The 19,443-nt window shown below is 37.3% G+C and overlaps 1 protein-coding gene across 1 annotated transcript in view; it reads right to left on the bottom strand.

Moving 5' to 3' along the window:
- The window catches only part of LOC129495456 (netrin receptor DCC-like), a 735,527-nt gene that overhangs the window by 400,454 nt on the left and 315,630 nt on the right, over window positions 1-19,443 (bottom strand). Inside the window, exons 7-8 of the mRNA XM_055302992.1 lie at window positions 16,967-17,121; window positions 14,230-14,350 (exon numbers count right to left, since the gene is read on the bottom strand). Of these exons, the coding sequence (XP_055158967.1) occupies window positions 14,230-14,350; window positions 16,967-17,121 (276 nt within the window). The remainder of the gene's footprint in view (window positions 1-14,229; window positions 14,351-16,966; window positions 17,122-19,443) is intronic.

Below are 19,443 nucleotides of genomic sequence, written 5' to 3'. Positions count from 1 at the left end.
TGATTCACTTATGTCCTATCAAGGAACTAAGGATACATAATAAGGCCCTGTCAACTCTCCCGTAAGCTTTTCATTACCATCAGCAATGCCAATAACTTACAGGATTTCCAGTCAGCGTCAGTCGCTCCTTTTCAATTCAAATGCAAACTGCTAATCATTTCCTCTTCCATATTATTCTTTGAATTTATCTTTCTGTCTATGAACAGAGTTGCCATTCAGTTCAGACCATGACTATTTCCCTTTGAGAATATTATAAAATACCTGGGTTCATTTTTTCCTTCTGTTCCAGTCTTCCTAATATGTATGAACGAATATTGTTTGTCAGTCAGACTACTAATTTTGCCTATTTGAACTTTATGCTTTGAGATATTTTAAATATGTACCTTTTTTGCCTCCTTTTCTACTCTAACATAATTGACACTACTTGGCGTCATCAGTTAACTAGTAATGAGTAGTTGAGAGTCTTCCCCTTACCAGGTGCTTGAAGTGCAGAGGCCATCAAGACACGAGCCCTCAATGAACTCAAAATCAAGGTTCTTTCTGGCAAAATAAACTCAATTCACTCTTGGTGGCGTTCCACCTTTTGGGAGTGATGGCTTTGCCATTTATTCAGTTAAATAAAGAATCTAGGAATCATCCCAGGTTCTTAAACATTCTCTATACATTAATAGATGATTTCCATGGGTGAAGGTCTTCTAATATATCTACTCACTCTTTCTGTGCTGCTGCGGTAGGTGGCCTTAATCTGTCTTGCTTAGCCTCTTGCTGATGCACTTTTCCAATCATTTTTGCTATTTCCAGTCCCTTCTCTGCCACTGCCAACATAGCAATCCCCAGCAATACTTTCAGAGCTCTCTTTTAAAAACGCCAATAGCATCCCTTACATTCCAGACATCAACATCCTACATAGGCTCAACAAAGAGCCCAATTTTCTTTGCATATTTGAAATGCATATTCATTGCATATACAGCCCCTGCGTGTCTCTCCAGTTTTACCAAGTCCCGCATACCCCTCCAAACATACACTTCTGCTTCCGTGTTATTTCCTAGGCTTTGGGTGTAGCATTTCTTCTATCAGCCATTTCTTTGCCCTTCTTGACAGCTTGGCAAAATCATATTTCTACTTCAAAGTCCATCTCAGCTCACATGTCACATCCTCAGCAATGAGTTCCTCTGATTCCCATAGAAAGAATCCCTCAAGCCCTCCACTGTGCTACCCCTACATCTTGTATTTAAATACTCCAGGGACTCATGGTAATGATTTGTTCTGCTCCAAACTTCTCTATTAGATGAGAAGCGAGAGCAATTTAACTTAGCATCTGCATTCAGAAAATAGGAATAACTTCTAGGATAATATTTTATGTGCAAGAAATGACATATTTGGTATGAGGTTTTATTTATGTTGTTATTGTTCCTGATATAAAAAGCAAAAGGTATTTACCACTTCACTCAGTTGAATTTCCCCAAGGGTCATGTTATCCTTTCTAGGCAAGTGTGGTAAAGACCTAAGATATCTGATCAGAATTGGGCTCAAAGGCTCATATTAAATAATGAGAAGCAAGGCTCACATAGCAAAGGAAAGCAGGTGGTCTGTATGTCAGAAATTGGACATGGCATTCATGAGATCCAAAGGCTTAGGTTTGGGCCCCCGATTCTGTTATCTCTTGCCTCTTTCTATTTATAAAATCAAGAAGACGAGGCAAGAGTAGGATAGAAAACAAGCTACATAGCATTTTCATTTTTTTCCTCTTCCACATAACTGCCATGCTGGTAGGAGAAAATTGTTTAGAGAAAGAATCATTCTTCTTTATTCAAAATAGTGTAGTCTGCTTTCTTACATTTTCATATATATAAACGCAGTTGATATCTTTCAGAACTAAAGAATATTTTATCTGATTATCAGGGAATTCATCACTTAAATAGGAACTGGAACTGAAAAATATCAGGAAACATGGGAGAATGGCTTTTCTATTCGACTTTTGTTGGTTTACAATGCATGTTTTACTTCGAGAATGGGTTATTTTTTTTTATTTCAAGTGAATTTTTCTTATGTTCTACAATATATCAAAGTCAGACATAATCTAAATAAAAGAAATATGTTTTGTCAATATTGTCAGGGAAAGCAAAAGCTATCTAAGGATTCTTGGTGGATATTCATTAATACAGAATAATAGGTAGCTTTATGTCTCACACTAGCATTTAGGCTTATTAACTAATTATTTACTTTTAAATGGATTTTTAAATGGAACTATATTGTAGGTTAAAGACCTATAAGATATTTATATGAAAGATACTGTTTTTCTCACTCTTCTTCTTCTTCTTTTTTGGAACTTGGAAACTTCTTTTTTTTTGGAACCTGGAACTTCTTGCTTAGAATAGGGAACAAAATAAAACAAAAAGTGAAATAACTTTTCTAAACAACAGAATCCTTGTCAGTCTGCATGACAAGTGGTACCACTGTCCTCCTCAAATAGGGTTCAAACAAAAGAAGAGTCGAAGAAGCACTGGCTGTGTTTGAATTTCAGGAATCTTAATACAAAGAATTAAACTCTCTTCAAAGGACATCTACTGTCTCTTAAGTCTCATTTCAGTTTTGTGAGCCTTTATACCTATTCTGGATATTTAGTAAATATTGTAATATATCATTACAGATCACTCTGTCTTAATTATATTTGATAGTTTGGATTGGTTGGGTCAAATTAGTATTTTTGGTTAAAGTACAGATTCCTGGGTAACAGGAGTTATGTGATATTCACCCTTAAGACCCCAGACACATTCACAACTGGCTCACACTTAGCAATGATTTCTAGCACACTAGGAATTCAGGCAGATACCATTTGTGTTACAGAATCTTAGGAATTTTAATTAATTTTAAGCTCATCTCCTTTATTAGTAATTCCCAAACTGGTCTGATTAGACTCCAATCAATATTAAACACTGTGCATTTCCCTGACAGGCTCCATGTGGTAGACTGAGGGTGGGAGGACATCCACATGATGGCAGAGTGGCTGAGACGTGCTGAGTGAAAGTCCGGCCGTGCTCACTGAGTGGCCTTGGTAAGTTAGCTAGCCTCCTGAGGAGCACTTTCCTCACCCACAAAGGGGGAAGGAGCTGTATCTCCTTTGTACGATTCTTGAGAACAATCAATTAATATGGTGCTGTAGAGCCCTGACTCAACACGGTGCCCACTAATGAGGACTCAGTAGTGTTTCCAAATCCAGCTCCACCACTTTCTAGCTACTGGATGTTGGCATGGTATTTGACCGCTCCGAAGCATTCTCTTCTAGTCTGTGAAGTGAAACTAGTAATATATTCTGGGCCAAATTACCATAGAGGAAAATGGACTGATGTGCATGAAGTGCTTGGCACACAGTACAGTACACAGGAAAGTTTGTGAAAAAGTTCTTTTCTTCTGCGTTTTCCTTTTCTTCTATGTCTATATAAATCTTACTGGAAGCAGGGCTAATTAGAGCCCTATTGGCATACCCTTCCATAATTAAAATGGTGTTTATTTTCCTGTATTTCTAAGTCTCTTGTTAAATTTAAAATAATAAAATACAAAAGTCTTATCTCCCAGCACCTCTTAAGTGTCCCAAGAGGCAGAGAATACTCCAGGTAGTTTATTTGGAGACTGATGTCAAAGGCAAAACCACATTTACATTTCTAAAACCCTTGCCATACTTCAGTATATATTGCTTGTTGTTTGATGATTTCTTAGCACTGATAAACTTTGACTTCAAAAATAAAAAATAATATAGTAGTTTTTCAAATTATAAATATAGAAGTAGATTTAAATTTAAACTTCTTTTAAAAGTTGAGGCCTATCTTGTACAAAAATAATTATATTCTACTTCTCAATATTTTATTCCACTACTTATATATTATATATACATCTTCCACTATATATTAATATTCCACAATTTATATTTTATATTCCAGTTATCACCATAGCATGTCATTCCCTGGGGGAATGGCTGAGGTTAGTGCTACTCTTAGATTCCTAAATAATGGTAATTCCTATCATATTCTAAGTTAATTTCCTAATCTGACTCCTACAAAAATCAGAGCAAACCTAGAGAATGACAGTGTGCAACTATTAATGTAACTAAGTGGTAGTTCCCATTCCATCTGCTATGCCAGATGCTGTACCTCTGTGTGAGCAGATTAATATAACCTCCCGTATAATATATTTAGCCATAGTGATGCATTCTTTTCTATTCCTGTAAGAAAGGACCATCAGAACATTTCTCATTCACTAGGAATAAAAAAGTCATTATTCATTTTCAGTCATGTCCCAGGGCTATGTTAATTCTCCCATGTTCTCTCATAAAATGGTCCAAAGGGATCTGGACCATCCAGATATTTTGTAGCATATTTCATTTGTCAATTTTGTTAATGACATCATGTTAATCAAACAAGTTGAGTGAGAAATGGCAAATATATGGAAGGTTTTTGGTAAAACACGTATGCTTTAGCAGTGGCAGACAAATCCTATGAAGGTACAGAAGGCCATAACATCAGTGAAGTTTTTTGGGGCACATGGTTTGGAACAAAGCAAGACAGGTCCTATAAATAGGGACAAATTGTTGTATTTCATATCTCCAAACATGAAGTAAGAAGCACAATGTCTTTCAGACATTTGGGTTCTGCAGGCAGCCTATTCTGCTCTGACTTATTTATCAGGTAATATGAAGACTGTCACTTTTGAGTAGGGTATCCCCGGTAGAAACAGGTACCGTAACCAGGCCAGGATATGATGCAAGTGCTTCTGCCACCTGTGCTATACAACCCAGTTTACTCTGGAACATTAGAAGTAGTAGTAATATATTTAAAAAAAAATATATATATATATATAGATAGATAGATAGATGATAGATAGATAGATAGATAGATAGATAGATAGATAGATAGAGGCGGACCCTAATAAAGTAATCACAACACAAACCCTTAGGGTTCTCCTGCAAAGTCATGCCATCTGTAGCGGAGAATTATAGACCGTTTATAATATGGGTTTTGGCAGAATATTGGACCCTGTGGGAACAAGAATGCCCAACCATGGCACAATCAACTGACCAAAGGGCTATAATTGCTCATCGTGAACTAGGGTATTTGAAATGCATCAGGCCAAAAGGTCAGATGGCACCACCATCAACTTGAGTAAGATTAAAGTGTTATATTTGGCATCAGGCATAAGTATGACCAGGAGATAATTGCAGGTAACCCTGACAACCACATTTTCAATCACTGTTGTATCAGTGTCTTCCCCTCAACTCACACTTATGGCCAAGTGACTGAGAAGGAAGAAGACGGAGCTTTCTCAGCTTGGTATGTGGCAGGTATGTGGGTGCACACAGAATAGATGGCTGCTATACTACAGCATCACTTAGGTGTAGCCCTAAAAGAGGGAGATAAGAGAACCTTTCCTGGAAGGCAGAGTGTTGAATACACCAGGCCATCTACCTTATATGAAAAGAAAAATGTCCCAAAGTAAGAATATACATAGGGACTATGAATAAAGTCAGATGGTTTGGCTGATTGAGTATAGGTCCAGAGGGAGAGTGACTGGAAGATCAGGGACAACGAGGTTTGGAAAAGAGGGAGTAGATGGGCCTATGAGAGTGAATACCATAAAGATCTTTGAATCACATCTAAACACCAGATTGTATCCTCCAAAACAAGGGACTAAGCAATCAATTAGATGGAACATTTCAGTCAGTGGGCATCAGCCAGGCACCAGCGGTGGCAGAAAAGTACATGGATTAAGAGGCTATAGCGGCCGTGATGGGATCTACACGTTGCCCAGTAGCATGGACTCGAACCCAACAAAGCCACTGTTTATCCACAGCAACTACTACTACTGTCACATATTTAATCCACTAGCAAACAAGAAAGATGCTGAACACTCAATAAAACACCATTTCTTGATGAGACCAACTAACCTACTGGTGACACATTGTTTATATTGAACCCCTTCTGCTCTGGAAGGTGTAGAAATTCATCTTGTCTGGAATATACATATGTTCTTCCTTTCCTGCCCTCAGTTCTTCAGCCTGTAGCACTATCTGAGCACTCACAGAGTATCTGAGCCACCAACACGGGATCCTGCATAACACCGTGAAAGATTAAGTAACTCATTTAATAGCAAAAGAAATGTGGGGATGAATACATGATCATAGGATCTCCTGGTCCTATCATATACTCACCACCGTGAAGCTGCTGACTGATATAGCAAAAGTACAACCTTTTGGAGGAGCAATTGAGGAAACAAACTGAATATGATATCCTAAGATGGAGTAGGGTGCAGTGTATACTCTAAACCAATGACCAGGATACCATGTCCTCAATAGGTGGAGTACGTGGACACAAGAGATTGAAGTAAGTGTGGTCCTGCTTCCATCGCTCCCAGTGACCCAGTTGGAATATGTGTGTTTCTTATCCCTGGAACTCTAGGCTCTATGGACTTAAAAGTCCTAGTTCTCAGAGGAGATGTCATTGAACTTGAGCACTCACTGCTACCTGGTCCTTTCAGGCTTCTTGTGCCAAAATAAGGCAACGATAATTACCCAGATCATCAGGAGGAGGAGAGAAAACAAGGAAGACTGCTATTGGCACTCAGGTGATCTACTGGAGGTGTCTCTTGGCACTCTTCCCCAATTTTGATGGTAGGTGGACTGATATGGTTTCATATGGCCTGTGAAGGTGTAGGAGTTTGAGTCAGTGGCATGATGAGCCAGATGGAATAGCAGAGTTGCTAGTTGGGGGTGAGAGGAATACATAACAGGTAGGAGGATAGAAAGAATGAGTACCAGTTTCAGTTGTGAGACCAGTTGCAGGTGCACTGGAGGGGGATTTTAATTCACACATCTAGCCTTCCTCTTTTCCCCAGGAAATCTGACCAATTTAGAATCTGTAAAAGTTATTTCTGAAATTTATTACATGAGGCAAATAGATTTGAGTCACACAAGGGTAGGACCATAGTGGATGGAGTGGTATACCATCCAGCGCTCCCTCTCAGGGCTATAGCACTCATTCCTTCAGCTGGAGGGAGTGATAGTTGCTGAAGGCTCCCTGTTGAATCCATGTTCAGTGATTGCCTTTAGCTAAAGAGAACACCTCACCCAAGGTCACACCCATTCCTGGTGATAGTTAGTTGCTCAGGTTATCCCAGTTTCAAAGCGTCTATTGGGATCACCTGAGGTCTTTGTTGTGACTGTATTGTAATTCATTCCTTCAAACTGTGTATATGACTGCAATTTCATTATAGTTCTATCAATGTTGCTATTATCACTTCCATAAAGAAAAAAAAGACCTATATAATATTAACTAATTATATATACCTCCTACTAATTATTACACTGATAACTTAAAGTTTTCTAATAATAATATAGGAAGGAATATATATCAGAAGGACTATATATATAATATGTACATTATATATATGCATGTGTGTATTGTGTGTATACACACACACCTGTTATCGAAGGGTGATTTATATGTAAAAGGTAGAAACACAACAAGCATTCAATCATTTGGGTTCCCTGTAAAAATCAAGATTCTACTTTTCTACTTTCGCACTATAGAGTAAAAAAAAACAAAACAAAAAAAAAAAAAAAACAAGATCTAGAAAAACACTCTTTGGTGTGTTCACCACCCAAATATGATATGATCAATATTTATGAATCTCTCAAGTCTTCCATATTGTATGGATTTACAGTTATCACTGGGCTCAGGATACTTCACATTCCTAAAGAATTCATTTCTAATTTCAAAGTCTGCCATACGGCCATATCCTCTGAGCTAGCTTCCTACTTGAAGCACATGCTGAACCAAGGACAAGGTGAATGACAAGCCTTTATTTGCTGAGAAACCTCTGCCGACATAAAACCGGAATGAGCAAGTCATTAAACTGATACTGCAAACCTTGCAGCAAACCTTTCCACTAGCAGTCATTTTGAACAGACCTTTTCCCTTAACCTTGTCCACCGGGCTAAAAACTTAAACTTCAAATGGACATTGTTGAAATATCTGCTTATTAATTCTTTTCTTGGAGGATGGGGAAATATGCCAGAAGAAAGCTATCATTGTGCCCACCCCAATCAATGCCTGCTATTTTTCTTGAGAAAACAAACTAACAGAAGACTTTATAATAGCTAACATTCATGTGGCAATTTAGAGCTTACGAATCTCTTTTACATACACTTATTGCAATAAATCTTTGAGAGAATTATCTACTGCATTTCATGGCTGAGGAAATGTAGACTTTGAAAGGTTAGGCAGCACTGCCTGTGATTCTGTCCATACATATTTTCTTAATTCCATTATGGGCTTTTTTTTTAACAATTTTTTTTTTTATTTATTTGAGAGAGAGCAAGCAGGAATGGGGGAGGGAGCAGAATCAAGCAGACTGAGCACAGAACCCAAGGCAGGGCTCAATCCCATGACTCAGATCATGAGTCAGACGCTTCACTGACTGAGCCACCCAGGTGCCGCTTCAGTTATATTTTTAGATCTCTATAGGTAAACTAGCAAAGGATACAGAGATGAGATATAGACACATCTCATCTAGCCTATGGATAAGACAAAAGATCAAATGAGTGATTTATGACAAACTAAGGCCATCACTGAACCCTCAAAAGTATTAGTTTGGGTGTCAACACTCTAAGCAGAGGGGATTTTGAGATAGAAAATTCAAGAGCAAAGACTATCATCCTCTTACTTAATCTTCACCTTGGCAAGCAAAAATAGCATTTCAGTACATTGAATGCATTCATGGCCATGTATGCTGACATTATAAACTACCTTGAAAATTCTGGTTCTGTATCCTATTAGCTGCAGTTAATTACCAAGATTTATAAGGGAAAATGCGGAAACCTTATGAGTTTATGAATTGGTAATATGTTTCAAAAACATTAAGCTGACTTTTATTCATTTAGACTCAATGATGGGAAAAAAAAAAAGAATGTTTGTAGTTGTAATGAGCATCTCATTTTGGGTGAGGAAACTGTCCAATGACTTATTTCTAGTTTAGATCCACAAACATGTTAGTCTAGTACAAGAAATTGGCTCTTCTAAAATTATTTATAGAATTCCAGGATAGATTTGATTTCATACTAAATACAACTGAGCATTTAAGTCACAGTAACCCTTCTCATATGAGAGACAAAAACTCAACATAATTGACCACCAGTGACTAATAGGAGATCGAGAAGTACTTCCTGTTGGCTTTAGTTACAGTCTGTCTTACATCGTCACTTATGTGCTATTACACTGACAAATTTTAACAGACTTTGGAGTGCTAAGAACTAATTGTACAGTTTTTCATTGCTTCACACAATACCACTGAATTTACTATGTAAGAGTCAATATTTAGTAAGAAACACTATAATTAGTTGCAGGTAACATACAATTATATGGGTGAGCATCTATATACTCCTTTTGTCCATTTGGATTTCAAGGTATTCTCACACGGATAAGAAACAAGTCACAAAAACAGATTTAAAAAAAAAAACTCAAAACAAAAAACAAAAATTTTGATTTTATGCCTTAGTGTTCATAACCGGACTTAAATACTTTTGCTAATTTTAGGCTATATGATATACTGCCTTAATAAGCCGTTGAAAATTCAATGTTAATTGTGACCAGTAACCTTTTCCAAAGGAGGACAGGGAATTGATAATAGCTTACATTTCCTAAATGCCTAGCCAATATACTTCACCTCCTACAGTGGAAAATTCTATGTTGTTACCAATATGGGAGGGAAAACAAACAAACAAACAAAACAAAACCAGATTAGAAAGCATTCAATATTAACATGAGACACATAATCCTTATTTACTTCTTCTATGGGAGGTGTAATATGGTGTCTTGCCTAAGCAGATCTATACTTAGGGGATATTTATAATGGCATGTATTCATTTTGACCATGCAGTCTTTTCATGTGTGCACATGAGAGTACGAAGGATGTAAAAAAAAATGAAAAGAAAATATGAAGAATACATTATTTCCTCCCATGGCGACTTTATTCTATCTTTACCCATTTCTTCCATTAAATTAAAACTCTTCCAGACAACATATGTCTCGATAGTTACTGCATTCATTCTCAGTTCCCTGACCTTCAATTCCCCTGGCCAACGGTCATGTATCTTCACCGCAGACCACTGCCAGGAAACTGAATACTCCCCAGAAGCTGGAACAAGAAAAACCAACTCAGAGATAACTGGTATCTTAGATCTATCTTGTCTTTCCTGCCTTGTTCCCTATCCACATACCCTCAGCAAAAGGAAATTGCTAATTTTTCTACCCAATTACCAAATAGTTTTCTTTTTTTTTTTTTTTTTTTTAGTTTTCTTAATTTAATTGCCCACACTGCCCACACCACAGTTTATCAGATGATAACTTGATGGTAAATAGTTCATCAGCATCTGCTATGCTAACCGGATTCGAACCTACAGCTCACGTTTGCAAATCTGGCTACCAAACCTTCTTGTTCTTGTGACGTCTAACACATTGATTCTTAGTGCTCTCTGGCTGGTCTATTCACCGAATGGCAGACTTGGAGCTATAGTTCATTTGGAAAGGCAACTTCTTAATCCAATGTGCCTTCCCCTCTTCCCTGCAAAAGTAAATAAATAAACTAAAACAAGCAACAGCAAAACTTTTCCTTGGCTATTAGGAGAGATTAATAGATAATACAAGTAATATAAATTGGCTGAAGTATTTTTAATTTCTATTCGCCACCACTTACATAACATGGCTAAGTCTTTCTGATGTATGTAAAGTCTTAAGAATGCGGGCTTTCATGCATCCCACGCGCGTGCGCGCGCGCATGTGTGTGTGTGTGTGTGTGTGTGTGTGTGTGTGAAAGAGAGGGAGGGGAGGAGGGAGGCAGCAGTCTGGAACTGCATATATGGTATTACAGCGTTGCATGTACACTGCTAATGAGAGGACTTCCTATAGTATAATGACTTTTTTCATTGCCATTGATCTTCTTGACCTTTGCCTAGAGGAAACCATGTGTATATTTCACATGCTAAGGTATACACACCTCAATATTTTCCCCAAACCTCAATATTTTCCCCAAACTTATTTTCTGGAGAGCAAAACAAGTCATTAACTCAATTTAATTTAGTAGATTATGTTTACTTTATTTGCTGAGTCACTAATTGCTAAAGTGGGAATAGCTCACCGTATATAAAAGACAATGTTGAAACTTCATTAGGCTTATGTAAATATCCATTAACGATGGACACTGGCGAGAATGGGTCATTGTGTGTGCCTGGGTGAGGAGCAGATTGTCATGGTTGCCAAGAGGAACTTGCAGCCACCAGCCTGTGGACAGATCACAGCTGAACAGTTGGCAATGTGGGTGTATGATGAGCCTCAAAATACACGGTGGCCGTTTATTGTTGAAACTTAAACAGAGAGGGCTATGTTCTCCCCACCACGATCAGCCTCACTGCTGAATTTTTATTTCGAGCTGGCTTCTCCACCATCTGTGCATGTGGCCTACACTGCATCTCTGAGGAGTTGGAGAAGCATATTTGAAGACCTGATTGAATAGCCAGGGAAAAGCAATCCATCATTTCTAAGAGGGGATGTGAGATAGTCACAATAGTGTCCTGTCATGGTTTCAGATTTTTATCTTCATTTTCTTTTACTTTCATTCTAATCCGTTGTCAAACACAATAAACACCGACCAAGAGTACAAAATCCACTGATGGTACTTTACCATCTACATGAAAGAATGGATTATCCAGATTCTCAGAGGCTTCCCTTAGTGTGGGTGGGCGGTGTGATTGTCCTGCCGAGGGGAGCCTCGCTCTGCAGGGTCCCTTAGACCTCAATGACTCAGGGCCTTTGTGGAATGCAAGATGCTGGTGACACGTGGCTACCCCTTGAAACAAGAGCTTGCCGGGAAAAGGGAAGCTGCACTCCTAAACCTGGTTTATGGAGTTGAACTACTAGAATATAAAGAGGAAACAGTTTCATTTTATCCTGTGGTCCACTTTCATACACACCCTGTCACATCTATTTCCCAACTCTGCAATCTGGGCCAATCCTCTCATCCTGGGGTCACCTTAAAGTATTTAAAAAGCCTTATCTTCGGGTCCTATGAAAACAACAAACAATAACAACACACACACGTACACACAGAGTAAGACCTACATCAAAACATTAATCTAATGAGGCTCAGGCCTCAGCAGGCAGGACCTCTCGGGCATGATCATGTCAAAAGGACCCCAGCTCTGCTATCTTCAAGTGCACCTCATATCTCTGTTCTTCCTCCAGGTGGAAATAGAGCTTCTACCCACAGTTGCCTTCCCCTTTCTCTTCCTGGCATCATTTTGGATGGTTCCAGGGACTTCTACCTTGCATTTTTTGCCCATTTCCCATGTTTACCAGCAATTCCCAGTAAAAGACACACACACACACACACACACACACACACACACACACGCACAATCTGTTCAAGGGGTTTTCTTGGTATCTCTACAACTTCTGTGGAAGGGAAAGTACCATGATAATCTCTAATACGATGAATTCAAGAACTTCAAAGAATCCTCCATTCCTCTGGGCAATTGCAGCAGATGGTCACTGAGTGTGTTTGGTCAGTGTCAACGAGTCCTAGGAGAAACTATTTCATATGTCCTTTTAGAAATACGGGATTACTCATCCAGCATTTTCCTCAGCATTATGGCTATAGCTGAAAATCAAGGTTAACTAGAATTCTCTTATTCTGTGTGGCCACATCATCATTACTAATGAGACGGCACACAGTTCTGAAAGCATGGCTCACATTGGATACCCTGATTTTAGAGGTCGTTTTTCTCCTTCTTATCCCTTACTGTTCCAGCAGAGGAGAACATACTCAGTCACGTGAATAAATATGGAGGGAAAAGAAATAGTCCACCAAAGAAATCAGCAGTCTCAAAGGAGGGTTAATTAATAGTCCCCTTTAATTCCTAGAGAATTCCTTTACTCATCTGCAACTGTTGTTCTACTGTTGCTTTTTTTTTTTTTTTTCATTTAGATCAAGGAAAAAAAGGGGAAGTCACTGTCATGAGCATTATTATGAGACTCTGAGAGGCTTCAAATAACTGGTTAGGGATGCACAAAATATAAGGCCTTCACAGACTTATTTTAAGTGATAGAAGCCAAAGAAAGACTTTATTTCATATACCTCAGTTATTTTCTATCATATTTACTATAGGGAAAGAGTACGACAAGAGTAGTGAGTCATGTCAAGAGGGAGGAAATTGGTCTTTAAAAGTTGAAATTAAAATAATCAATAGGTAGTATGAAAACTTCCATAGAAGATACTAATATTTTAAAGTATTTAGATCTATGTAAACAACTTTGCCATCACTATTTTTATAAAAATAAACATTTTTGACTTTCTTTAGTGTTATAACATTTCAGAGCAACTGACCAATTTGTTTTCTTTTTCTCTCTCTCTTTTTTTTTTTAATGGCAGGATTTTGTTTTGTTTTGTTTTGGATAATACAGGATGCATCTAATATAGAGCTATGATAGTTTTTTTTTTTTAAGACATATTTATTTTTTTGGGCGGAGAAGGACAGATGGAGAGAATCTCAAGAAGACTCCCCACTGAGCCTGATGTTGGACTCAGTCTCATGACCCTGAGATCATGACCTGAGCTGAAGCCAAGAGCCAGATACTTAACTGACTGTGCCACCCAGATGCCCCAAGTTATGAAGGTTTGAATACACCACCATATTAAACTTCCAAAAGACTACAGGACGAAATAAAATAAAAACTTCATAAATTATAGAAAAAAAAACTTTCAAAATCTATTTAAAAAATAGAAAAATGTTTTAACTTTCAAGTGATTGTTTCCACTATTTTTCTGCCAATTTCCACTGATTCAAGACTATACATATTTTTTTTTTGTATTTTTTTTTTCTATATTTACCTGAATTACTAAAAGAAAGGCAGGCCACAAAAGAGGGGAGAAGGTAGTAATTTAGCAGTTGTCATTTTGACAGCCAGAGGCACCAAATGTTCGTGATGACTATCTCACTGAATGGAGATACACACCTCGTTTTCTAGGGAGAATAGGACATCGATACATAAGTGTACACCTTGATAAACTAAATAATTAGATGATTTCCAATTGACTTTGAGAGATAGAGAAAATAATAAGGATTTCACAAGTGGACCAATCACCGCAATGATTACCAATGCCAGAGAGAAGTTCCCCTCATCTTACCAGGCTTAGGGACAATGAGCTGTGCACTGGTCTGGGCATTTCCAGCCTCATTTTCAGCGACACATTGATAAAAGCCTTCATCTGACTTCACCACTCCAAGGATTCGTAAGTTGCTTCCTCCCTAGAGAGAAGAAAGAAGCAGGTAAAATATTTTAAAAGGCAAATAACTCAATGAACATATGATTTTGATAAAATTTCACAGAAGAAGCAAGAAGGAAAGCCATGAGAGTTCTCAGTCTCACGGATATGACCTACGTCACTTGGGAAATGTCACAGATTGCCAATACTCTGCTGAATCCGTGTGCCTACATTTAACCTAGTTCTGAAATGAAACCTATACTCACAAAAATACACATCATCCTCAATATCTAAACGAGCAGCAAACAGAGAGCTCTTTGATTAAACAGGCAAGAAACAAAGGTTAGCATCCAAAGACATTTCATTCTTTCACTTGGCATCGAAAGAAAATTGGGTTTAGCAGCTGCTGGGGGAAGAAAAGAAAAAAAAAAATGAAAAGAAACACTGAGTTTTGCAGCTTCTAAAAGACAAGAAATCTAGGTTGGGTACTTTCTGAAAGTGTTTACTGAGAAAAAAAAATCTGAAAATCCTTTTAAAATTGTAATTGCTTTGACACGTACCCTTTTGGGGATTTGGAGCTGTGGTATGGTGGATATTTTAAACCATGTCATTCTTTTACATGGCCAAAATGCTTTACCTTCAGTAATCCATAAATTAAGCACAGCGATGTTAATTCCTGTTTTATATAAATTGAGCCACCATCTTTTTCAAGGATGGATGATAAAATGATCTGGAGATAGCATTTAATTATACCGACTCAGTTTTTCTTCAATATTAGTGTAAGAATTAGTTCAGTAAGTGAGACGTGTTAAATCACTTCCCCTAAAGTCATTAAGAGATAAATATTACCTCATGGGGAATTCTTAATTGTTTTTAGTGTCTTGTAGTCAATTCTCTGCTGATGTAAAATTCTTAGATAAAGCTGACTAACTTCTAATTAACAATTCTCATATAAGTTACTATTTGTGCTGAATGTCACTGTGACAGACAATGGCTCTCAGATTTCTGGAGCTACTGGGGAAATATTTTTAAGCACAATTTAATGTGAACAGGGCTCATACTGTACATTTTCTTTTCACCTTAAGAAAAGAAACATTTAAATAGGTTAGCTGTAATGAGTCATTCTGGGAGAAAGATTATTCAAACTGCAGAAAAAAATAAATGTTGTATTTTATCATGTGTCCTTAAGGGCACTCAACAATTTCCTTTATATGCAAGTAGCATATATTCTAGGCGGACACAACACATTTCAAGTTGCCCCACGGCAGGTCATTTTTAATTCACTGGTAGTAGAAATAGCATTGCACTTAAAGGAGCTAATGGATTGGCGTGGCATTGAAAAGTTACTTTTTTTCCTCTCTCTCTCTTTTTTACTCTATTCCCAACCAATTAAGCAAATGCAACTCTAAGTAAAAAATACTAAGTGTTTTAAGTAAAAATAAAATAAAGTAAAAATAAAAGTAATAAAGATATGCTTTATGGATGTATTCCTTAAAATCCCTTACGGTATGACAACATGCATACACAAAGAGCTTATGAAACTTTCTGAAAGTCAGCTGATCCAGCTACAAAGAGGTGGATCCACCAATGAGAGCCGGTGCAAGGTGAAGGTGAGCATGTGCCTGGACCAGCAGAGCACCTGTGTTCTACTCCCCTTCTGCCAGAAGACTTGGCTTGGACACTCTTCTCTGACAGGCCATGTGTGCATCTCAAACATAAGAAAAGTGGACTGAAATCCTCCTCCTTTAGCTACTAAGTTAATTTGATATTTGGAAAGTGATTTTCATATTTCTCATATATTCATATCCTTGAATTTGGAACATCTGATGCTAACCTGCATCTAAAGGAGAGTTTTCAGAGCATTTTTAAATGAGCAAAGAATTCTGCTGGTAACAGCAAAAGCAATGATAGTAGTGATAGGTATTGAGCACTCACTGAATACCAGGAAAACAACTTGGTGAATATAAAATACCATTATCCCTACTATCCCCCACAGGGCATAGAGTGCATTAGAACTTATAGAAACTATAAAAACCATTATGCTTAGCTTCAGTTCTTTCCAAAGTTCAAAAGCACAATGCCACGTGAACCTGGGTCTCTGTGGCTTCCTACCCTGCCACTACCACTCGTCACTGTCACCACATCCTTTCCTACTGCTCAAGTAGCATCAGCTGTCCTATCTGGGAGGGTAGCAAAGAGAACTTGTCTGTATTACAAAAGTAAGACTCCCATGATCATAGGGGCACATCTTGTTGAAACTTTGTTATATCAGGTAATGAAAGTCCAAGAAGTAAGGGATTATTGGCTTCATTGAGTCTAAAACTAGGTTCTAAACTCTGTTCTCCCAAGAACCAGCATGAGGATACTTGGAAATATAGTCTTAGGCCCTCTGTTCTTTTCGTGGTGTGTTTGTTTAAAACCCTATTTGTAAAACAAGAGGGATGGGCTGTTTAATCACTCTTTTTCAGCTCAAAAATTTGAGTCTAGAAAATCATTTGCTGTATTGGAACAATTTTCTTAACGCATCATAAAAATTCCCAACAGGAACCTTCTTCCCAGGAAAGAAAAACAACTGAAAACAGAGTAAACAATGAATGGGGTTGTAAATCTAATATGAAAAAAAACCAAAAAACAAAAAACCAAAAAACCAGATAATTACCACTATCTGAAAATAATCACTAGGAATGACCACATCTCCATTCTTCATCCAATTCACAGTGGGTACAGGCTTTCCAGAGACTGAACATTCAAACTCAATATCCATGCTTTCATAGGCATACAGGTTGGAAGGGTGATTTAAAAACCATGGCGGAACTGCAAAGACAGAAAACAAAAGTGAGTGGGTGGGAATGTGAACCTGCATGCTAAGATCTTTGCCCAGTTAGAAACACTGGGCAGGGAGAGAGAATATTTGTAATTCAATAATTCCCTGAAACCCTTAGTTTATTATACAGGAACGACCGTAGAACACAACTTCCCCCTCCCAAACACAGTCACACAGTTGTAGTTAGTGGTGTTTTGCCTCAGGAAAGAAAAAGAAAGCTTTTGGAAAAAAAAATATTACATCTAGTAAACATTCTGAATACCTGAGTATTTGTATCCAATTGACTTACATAAAGGATACTGAATAGTGCATAAAGCTATGGAAACTATGCTGATAAAGTAAATAAAGGGAAGCTAATAATTCTGAGACAACCCCGAATGCAAGACCAAAAAGCTCAGTGTCTCTATAATTCTAGAATTTCATAGGGATTCAGTTAATGTGATGGACTCATTCCCTGCTGAAACTGGCTATGGCGATTGGCACAAAAAATGACTATCGTCTTTACTGCAGACACATTCCTATTGTCTTAGCAATTATCTATTTTGGTGCTTTACTACGCTGCATTATTATTTTCTCAGCATGATACTTGATATACTAATTTAATTTAATGTCTTAATTGCCATAATGCTAGTTACTCTATGATGGAAATTTGTAATTGAAAGAAAATCACAAATAAAATAAATAACACACCTTTGCTAATGAATCTCCCAGGCTTGGTCCCTCCAAACCCTGCCTGGGAGAGGGAAATTTTAAAAAGAAATGTTCATTTGCTTCCACTGGGATTCTTAAAATGATGTCAGATTTGAATATTCATGTTGCCTGAGACCCAGGTTAAATTCACAGTGAAGTAGCAGCCTTGATCTCGTTTTCAGGTAGGACATGGACATGCATTTTTAGTAGTCATCTTTAAAGTCATTTTTTTTTTCATTTTTAAAGTCAGATTGCATTTTTTTTTTTTTTTTGTCATTGCTGTTGCTATTCAGTGAGTAAGGAGTGGTAATTTTTGCTCATTTGGTTTAATACCGTATTTTGCTCTCTCCAACCACCCCGACTTCCAGTTAACTTGCAAACATTGATGAATAGTCTAGAAAAATACAAGAGCCAGTGGAAAGTTCCCAGTTTTTCTACCGAAGATCATGGAAATCTTAATCTCTCCTGGATTCTGGAAATCTTAATCTCTCTGTCTTTCTCTTCTTCCTCTCTCCCTCTCTCTATTTTCCTGATTTTTAATTAAGTATTTGGACCTTTACTATAAAACGACTTAAAAATTCTTCAAACTTTCACATGGGCAAATCGATTTTTCTGACTTAGCCAGCATGCATTAATATTCACAAACTAAACACATGAAAAAAACATGTCAGAGAGCTTTTCTAAAGAGAACATGACCCCATTGTATATAGAGCTGAAATTATTTATCTATAATTGATAATATTAGTAAGAGATTGTTTTTTATTCCTGAACCAAATTCACTGACAAGGAGCTAAATGGCATCAGATATATTTTCCAAATGCCTCTGAGCAAATACATTAGTTATTTGTTTGATTCTGTTCCTGATTTTATTAGAGATTTTGATCAAGTGCATGTTTACTAGAAAACACCCAATATTTATAGAGAGCTGACCATGTATAATTTATTAGTCTAAGCACTTTATATTTATTATATTCACCACACCTCTCTGAGACTCTCTGATTCCCATTTTACAAAGACGCTGAGGTGCAAGGAGTTGAAGTGACTTTCTCCAAATCATACAATGGATAGAGTTTGGAGCCAGACAGGCTGACTCCCCTGCCTACGTTCTGAACTGCTTTATAATAATTGTCTCTTTTGCCACTTAAAAATTCAAGTAGAAGAATAACTCGTTAACATTCCTAAAGCCTTACAGAGATAAGTAATTAGAGCTATTAAAAATATAACACCACATTGTCTATTCCTCTTCGTCCTTTAAGATCTTCTGTTCTGAGGCCATGAAAATGGCCAGAGTCTACCTATTCTTAGTATTCACTTTCATCAGAATTCATAATATCATTTAGGCCCATCACAGAGTTTTCAAATTTTGACTGATATCCATCAGTGGAATTTAAAATTCATTTTTGCAGTTGAGACTAAAATTCACATATATATGCATGTAAATATACAGAAACATGCATAGTATGTGAATATACATAAAAATATACATATATACACACATATATCCAGTTATACTTCATTTTATTTCACTTCATTTAATTGAGTTTTCATTTTCTTGTGCAACACAGATAGTGGATATTTTTTTTTTTTTTTACAAATTAAAGGTTTTGTCAGCAATTCAGCAT

The sequence above is a fragment of the Nyctereutes procyonoides genome, unplaced genomic scaffold (genome assembly GCF_905146905.1).
Source record: "Nyctereutes procyonoides isolate TBG_1078 unplaced genomic scaffold, NYPRO_anot_genome, whole genome shotgun sequence".
Lineage (NCBI taxonomy): Eukaryota > Metazoa > Chordata > Mammalia > Carnivora > Canidae > Nyctereutes > Nyctereutes procyonoides.
The sequence above is the reverse complement of the archived record's forward strand: the minus strand, read 5'-3'. Positions and strand labels throughout refer to the sequence as shown.